This window comes from Actinia tenebrosa, unplaced genomic scaffold (genome assembly GCF_029948245.1).
Source record: "Actinia tenebrosa isolate PJP-AT-01 unplaced genomic scaffold, QUT_ActTen_1.0 PGA_scaffold1__47_contigs__length_23844297, whole genome shotgun sequence".
In the NCBI taxonomy this organism is placed as follows: Eukaryota; Metazoa; Cnidaria; class Anthozoa; order Actiniaria; family Actiniidae; genus Actinia; species Actinia tenebrosa.
In genome coordinates, this window is record NW_028292578.1 from 11,723,687 (window position 1) to 11,731,858 (window position 8,172).

The following is an 8,172-nucleotide window of genomic DNA, read 5'->3' on the forward strand; positions in this document are numbered from 1 at the left end:
TTTGACAGAACTAACGGTACTATCGTCTGCTCTCTGACTCCGTAAACGTTAATTGCTAGATCGTTTATTTCCTCAAATATGGGGATGTCTATCAACTGCATGGGAAATTCCACACCATCCCACTCTAAATCATCTGTGGGATACTTACTTGTCCTACAGGGATCCTTCTCTGCTGGATACAGTGCAGACCTGATTGCCCACATAAAGCATCGATTGTCTTCATTCTTCACGTTTACAATAGCCTTCTTCCTTTCTACCCACGTTGGTAGCGGTACGTAACTCCCCCCTCGTATGGGTACGTACCTGGCTATACTTATCTCTATTCCTTCAACCTCCTCTACTGTCCAACCCGATCCTTCTTTCGTGTAGTTAGACAGCGACTCCATTATTGCTTCTAAGGCTTCACTGAGTGACCTATCCAGATTCGTGGATTCTAATATCACTAACGACTTTGATCGCAACATTGCTGTCGTCATTACCTCGTCTTTTGACAAACTTACTTCTACCATTATGCTCGCTTTCAGGGCTCCTAATTCTTCTATACCTTTTCGGAGAGTCCTTTTAACCTTCCTTTCTGACTGACGCCAAAACTGTCTAACGTCAATCTCACCGTTACCGGGTATTGACACCGTGCTGAAGTTGCTTTGGGATTCCATCTATATAATAGGAAATATTTTATACCTAATACCAAGCACTTTTTAGGTCGTCGTAGTCGTACTCACAGTCCTGACAATGCCAAAACAATTTAACCTTAGTCTCAAACTTCTTACCACATCCACAATCATAACTGCTCATACACTTCGTCTTCATTTTCAAATGCTTTTTCAAATCCGCTTCTTTCTTAAAAGTTCTCTTACATTCTTCGCACTCCATATATAGACTAACATATTTAAGTGCGCTGTTGCCCCCAACCACACTTGGAGTGGGGATTGTCCGTAGGTGGATTTTTGACACGGATCTTGCCCGTGTTGAGATTGCGCTGGAACCCCCATTCCCTATACTACTGGTCTTAAAGTCAGAATTTTAGCCTAACAGGTTCTTAAAACCCAGGTTCTTATACGCGGGTTTTGTTCAGTCGTTTCGGTCAGTTCGAATGTAGAATCAGATCATGATTTATCTATTAAAACTACTGCTTCGCAATATTTACAAGCATTGTTCATTTTCATTTTAATACCATTATAAACTTCAGCTGACTAGACGTAAACCTAAACGTTTTCGCACGATTTGAGATTCAGAGCCCATGAAAATATTGAGCATTGAATATTTAGTGCATGGAGCGCACAACAATTGGTTCTATGTAGCACAAGAATTTGGAGTTGGCGTGAAATGTGTTTCTTGTTGACTACTAAACCAGAATAACGGGGCCACAATAGCGGGGCTTTCAACAGTGAATGTGCCACCGACTACCGGGGAAAATGTCTGACTTTAACACCTCTCAAATGTTAAATTCCCCGGGTATTTCGTGGGGGTTTCAATTGACTAGTGCATATGAACGACTAGTTACAATAAAAGGATAAGTGATAATGAACTTTTAAACTTATAGACATACAGGTACTCTTCACCGTTTCAAAAACATCTGTTAGATAGAGTTAACAACTGTTGATCTGGTTAGAAGCTAAAGAAAGGAACATATAGTACAGAGATTTATCTTATGCAACATCTCAAATCACTCATGGTCACACATGTTTTCATTCACCAAAATCGTCTGCCAATTAAGACTTTCTTTTAAGTCTCGACACATCCCACGCTTTAAATAATGGCATTATTGAGAAGAAAAGAAGAAAAGACGAATCTGATTTTATTTTACCTCTACTAGCTCAGGAATTTAATGACACAAAATCGCGCGAAAAAACCATAGTCTAGTGCGAAAAACTGCTGACCAAATGTCGAATAAATCCCGTGGGTATGTCCCTGTGTTCCAGCCAATCCATTCCCAAAGCTAAACAACGCCCCCCCCCCCCCCCCTCCGCGGGAAAAAAAAAAAAAAAAACCTCTACCATTCCCTCTGGGTTCCCGTGGGTGCCCCGGGGGTCGACCCACGGGGAAGCAAATGATAAGTGCATTATGATCTCCTTCAATTTTTCTTCAAAAAAATGATGATTCATTAAAAAATATCGATAAATTATAAAGTAATAAAAAGAAAGCAATTATGAGAGAGGTCTTGAGCAAATATTAGCCCGTATTAACGCTTTAAATGAAGCATTTTGATTTTAAAGCGAACTATACAATGCCCGTGCAAATATGCACGTTTATGCTCGAACAACAACCTAATTACGTATGCCAAAAGCCGGACCCGAAATGAAATTGCAGTTCCAAATTGAGTTATTTATCAGTACTACTTTATCAGTATTTTTGGAAGCTCAACCAACTAAATACTCCATGCATGTTGAAACCAGGTTCTCCGCTCCCCCCTTCCACGCATCCCAGTCGACGCTGGCGGAGAAAAAATGCTTGCTACAAAGGGAATTTCCCTTATTTCTTGGAAAACACGTGTTAAGCCCGTCTCAAGGTCAAATTTTCATGTGAATCAATAAAGCATTTTTCTTGGCGGAAAAAATATACGCTTCTCTCAAAGGGAACTTTCCTTATTTCTTGGAAAACACGTGTTAAGCCCGTCTCAAGGTCAAATTTTCATGTGAATCAATAAAGCATTTTTCTTGGCGGAAAAAATATACGCTTCTATCAAAGGGAACTTTCCTTATTTCTTGGAAAACACGTGTTAAGCCCGTCTCAAGGTCAAATTTTCATGTGAATCAATAAAGCATTTTTCTTGGAAAAAATATACGCTTCTCTCAAAGGGAACTTTCCTTATTTCTTGGAAAACACGTGTTAAGCCCGTCTCAAGGTCAAATTTTCATGTGAATCAATAAAGCATTTTTCTTGGCGGAAAAAATATACGCTTCTCTCAAAGGGAACTTTCCTTATTTCTTGGAAAACACGTGTTAAGCCCGTCTCAAGGTCAAATTTTCATGTGAATCAATAAAGCATTTTTCTTGGCGGAAAAAATAAGGGAAATTTCCTTATTCCTTATTCCTTATTTCAAATACGTCTCAAGGTCAGTTCTGTGAATAAATAAAGCATTCGAAATGCTTACACCGTACGACATTCTATACCAGTACCATGCACCTGCAAACGTTGATACGAACACCAATTCTTGACTGAATAAAAACTACTCTCTAGGGAGACTGCTGATGGTAATGCTATGTTAACGTAGTTGATTTCTAATGTTGCGTAAACATGATGAATATTGACATAGCTAATGACAGGGAAATTGCCCAGGAAGATTTTAATTCTTATATTATCAAGATTTAACCAAAGTTCTTTGCCTCAGTTAGCAATAAACAAACATGTTCAGTTACGAATCACTTTTACTGCGATTCCCAGTCGCAGGCGATCGACCAACTGAGACAAATCACAGACGAAAAATTGAGTTTTGGTGTAGTAGGCCAAAAATATGCAAAATTCAACCAGTATGAAACGACTCAAAACTGCGCCCACTGCCATGAAGAATAACATTTCAAAAGATAACAGTAAAAATGTTAGTGATATTCATTTATTATTACATCTGCAATTGCATATTTTATTCTGTGGTTTTTGTCATTTCTTGGAAAGTTTTAAGTAAGCGGCTGTGGGGGAGACTAGGTGGTTCCCCGTTCGTCGGGGTAATTTAACCAATGGTAAAAGCGAACATGATCACGTGGGAGCACTGCATAAAGCGCATAATAGTTTCGATTTGGGAACATTTAGACCAAAAAACTCGAGTTGATTGGAGCCAACAAAACCAGTTGAAGGTACGTAAGGAGTTAAGTTCTAACAGAAACCGTTGTCTGAAAACACTCTTCATATACATGTCTCTCTTTTTGTTAATATTGTTAGATGAATGCTAGTGGCCAAGCCTCACAACTTGCTATTGTAGTAACCGAGAAGGTCAAAGACATAAACCAAGCGCTGGTCAAAGTGAAAGAAGGTTTACATTCTGTCAAGGTATCGCAGATTGACGCTACTCAGGTTCAACGTGAAATAGAAGGCGAGCTGTTCGACAAATGGCACGAGGCTTGCGAGGTATTATACCGTAGATCGACACGAGTGAAAAACGTCTGTGCATGCTCTATGTCCGTATGCAAATTGACCAAAACCTCTTCATGCTATTGTAAAAATATATAAATTTGACTTTCAAACATGCCTGATAAATTGGACTTCACAAAATACCAAAACTTAGTGGCCATACTTGGACTTTAAGGCTAATTCTTTCATATTGTCTTTATTAATACATTTTCTTGGTCTCATAAAAGTATACTCGCGAAAAGTTTTCTATACTCAGAGTAAAAAAACATTTATTTTCTCTAACAAACTCTTCTAAATAGACCTCCTCGGCTCGGGTGTAATGTTTTCCCTTTTCAAACCACGTGTCATTCCCTGGAGTACCATTTCCTTCTCTAACGGCTGCACATGAGAGAACACTTGAATATGAATACAACTCAGACAAATGATCTTATTCTCAAGGGAATGACAAATGATGGTCTGAAATGGGAAAACATTACTCCCGAGCCGAAGAGGTCTATTCTTAGAAAACGTGATGAAAGGCACGCGCACAAACGTTTTTCTCTAGTGTTTTGTAGATCGTCTTTTAAGTTATGAGATTATGACGTATTTCCGGGTCCAACTGCTCACAAAAACAGTGAAAATAAAGCCAAAAATGTTCTCAATTATTTAACCTCCACCAAATAATTAATTGATTTTTCTGGACCAAAGTAGATATAAACTAAGAGTTCTGCGCCATCCGGATCCACAATTTTCGGAGTCGGCAAAGCCAGGCCCCAGACCACCCCACTTCTCCGCCACAATTGTTACTGACTGCTTTTAGCATGAATTCAGGATCGAATGAGTTACGGTCTCGTTTCTAAAATCCTTGTTGAATAACCATTTTGATGGGTTGTTACTTTATTGACCGCTAGATATTGTTTTGAAAATGTATAAATTCATAATTTCATTTTCAGTTTGCATGGGGTTGATCTTACTGTTATTGCAAGAAATGATCGAATGAATTAAAGAGGCTGTGAACTATTTTGATGGAATCGCCTTTCTTGGGTTGACAAGGTTAATCCCTTTTTTCAAATGTTCGTTTGTTTAAGCAGCGGGTGGTTTAAGAAAGTCGTATTTTGAATGAATTAGATATTGACAAACCTTCGTTCTCACACCGGCAAATGTTTTATTATTACGAGTGAGTAAAATTATAATCACATATCCGACATGGGCACCATCCCGCGAGAAACCACGTAGGACTCTTACCTAATGTCATATCACTTGACTCTACAGAATGCATTTTTTTTTTTTTTTTTTAATTATTATTTGTATATAATCGTGTTTTAAAACTGCTGCCACTTAGGTATTGACTGCGCCACAGCTCTTAATCTTTCCGAACGTCGTAGTAGTGGCTTCATTAGACCTTTGCAGCCTCATTAATTCTTTCTTTCATTCTGAAGGAAAAAATAAGTAAATAAAAAAGTCGGCCTATTCTTAATTCTTGAAAAGTTAATGCGTTTCATCGCTAAGTACGTGTACCATCGAATCGTTGTAAAAGAAAAGTTCCTAACTTTATATAAATAAAATTTTAAAGCCGTAAGAACTAATCTTTTTTATGCATTCCAGTTGCGCGATGGACTGAAAATCGGCCGCCAAAAGACAAAGATGAACGGCATCGCTTCGCATTTTTTACTGAAATTTTGTTGAGTGAACTATAAACAAAAAATCGCACGATCTTCTCATACAATTTGGAATTAATAGACACTCATAATGTTTTGAAAGTTCTTTAATTGCACTCGCCTAAAGGCTCGTGCAATTACAAGAACTTTCAAAACATTACTCGTGTCTATTAATTTCCAAATTGTACTCGAGATCGTGCGATTTCCTATACTAATAATTTTTCGTTAGGACCAGGAATCTATCTGTTCTTTCAGGTCATGGAAGCCAAGCAAATCAGCATCGAAAAGATCCCAAGTTTCCTTGATCGTCTTCGAGACGCATACGAAGGTATTGACGCGGACATGAGAAAGAAAATGAACGGAATCCATTGGTCAGCGGAATGGGCCTATAAGATCATAGAGTTCAAGTATAATGCTGCTAGCGATTCTGGTGCTAGGTATGGGATGATCGCGTTTGGGAAGACAAACGATGGCAAGTTCGTCGACTGCATGTACTGCCTGTACAAGCTTGACTTCAAGATAGCTCTAGAACGCATTGTCACAACCAAAGAGCATTCATGTTTTTGGGGACTGATTAAATGGCAGACAGTAGACGTACAAAATCGGGAAAGATTGTTAGGCGGGAAGTCGCTTAAACGAATCAAGAATTTCTACAGGTTCAAAGCATTGGAAGGGTTTTACCATGAGGGCCTGATTGACCGCATCAATGTTGTTCCATCCATTGAAGATGTGTCTGATTAAGAAAACGATTTCTGGTTAACGAATTTTAGACTGTAATAACTATATTGATTGATAGGTCCAGAGCCAGGTAGTGTAGTATTATAGCGAGGGAAGGCGTGATTTTTTTTGTAGAAAACATTAACATGTTTTCATAAGATGAGCTAGAATTGCATGCAACTCTTGGCCTTTATGAATATTTGTATCTGGTAGTGTGAAAAAGTTTTTTAATATCTCCGGTATTCTTTATATCAGGGACAAAGACTGTGATGAAGGGAAAAGGAAAGGAAAATAAATACGATTGTCTGCGCTACGGAGTTTTTTAGCCCCCCCCCCCCTCCCCACCTTTCCCCATTGGGTCTTAAATGTTTGCTTGATGAGGTCTCGAGTTCAAAACTGCAACCTCCATCGCACTACATAAGTAACTACATCTCACACGTAGTTAAGTTTTGACAAACTTAAATATAAATATAAGTTTATATTATAAGTATATATTATATAAGTTTTGACAAACTTTATTACAAATTATTTCTTTATTTTCAAGGTAAGTTAAGTTGAAAAACAGGGAAAAAAATTTTCATACCGTGTAATGTAAAAAAAACACTAGAATTTACAAACCCGTCACAGCAAACTTGGTGAGCTTCGTTTTTTCCCCAGCACTAGCTGTTATTCAGAGGAGTTTTACAAAAGTAAACTACTTGAAACAATATATCAGTATCCTTCATAAACTGATTTATCTTATGGATGAAAAAACTGAAGAAGGCACATGGCAGTTTACGTTTGGTTGAAAACAGACTTGAACCCAAATTAGAACAGCAAGAAAGCACTGCTCTCGCTGATATATGACCATAAAGTATATCGGACAATTCTCCTTACTGACATAACCAAAAACAAAACAAAACATGCAACAAAAACAAACAAACAAAATTTAAAAAGTATCAATTAGCTTTATTACTGTTTAGTAATTATTGACAGCTGAAAGGGAATTGACATATGATATCTGGTTGATAAATCCTTGATTTCTGAAAGATTCCAACGCTTTCAGCCGACAGAAATTTGCAATTTGATTCTTTGAAAAGTGCCCAAGACTTCGCGTACGATAAGAAACAGTAGTGGTGGTATCTATTGGTATGAAGCCAAACAAGTTAAACGTGTCTTCAGTAACCACTTTTTCCTGCGCGAGGGTAAAATCAAGCTTGTAGAGTGAGCTGATTGCGTCGACCTTTTGACCATCCGGGCTTTTGGCAAGGCAGATCATTCCAAAATAGACCTCTTCGTTGTCGATGTTGTCACCGAATGTAAACTCATAGATTTTGTGTGACCAAGATGACGACCATTGAATCGCTTGAATTCTGCTCCTGAAGTCGAAGCTGAATCCTGAATACTGATCCTCCACCTTGGAAATGAGTTCACCCAGGTTGTGTATAGATACACTTCTCGCTTCAGTCACGGTGCATTTTTCATTCCACGATGAGAAGTACTCGTTCTTAAGCCTTGTTGAAACGGATAGGGCTTCACTTCCACAGACTTTAACCCTTGAAAGAGCGTTTGACATGTTTTGTTGGGCGCTATTACCTTGGTGAGCGGTTCGCCAGTCGTCTGTCACGAGTTCGTGAAAGAAACGGGGATCCGTTGAAGGATCGCACACTAAAAAGACAGCAATAATATAAAGTTTAAGACAGGCATTTTTGCTGAAATTTTTAACAGGCATGTAACACTGTCAGAATCGTTTTCCGGTTGTCCCCTTCGCTGG

General features: G+C 38.4%; 2 protein-coding genes across 2 annotated transcripts; one reads left to right on the forward strand and one right to left on the reverse strand.

The window, feature by feature from the left end:
- Positions 1-3,687: 3,687 nt before the first annotated feature.
- On the forward strand, positions 3,688-6,729 carry LOC116303587 (uncharacterized). The gene is made up of 3 exons (XM_031713155.2): positions 3,688-3,791; positions 3,877-4,062; positions 5,958-6,729. Exons 1-3 carry the CDS (start codon positions 3,690-3,692, stop codon positions 6,441-6,443), a joined length of 774 nt encoding a protein of 257 aa, XP_031569015.2. The 5' UTR covers positions 3,688-3,689; the 3' UTR covers positions 6,444-6,729.
- A 617-nt stretch (positions 6,730-7,346) lies between these two features.
- On the reverse strand, positions 7,347-8,165 carry LOC116303588 (uncharacterized). The gene has a single exon (XM_089033012.1). The coding sequence runs from the start codon at positions 8,128-8,130 to the stop codon at positions 7,378-7,380; it is 753 nt and encodes a 250-aa protein (XP_088889138.1). The 5' UTR covers positions 8,131-8,165; the 3' UTR covers positions 7,347-7,377.
- Between the last annotated feature and the right edge of the window lie 7 nt (positions 8,166-8,172).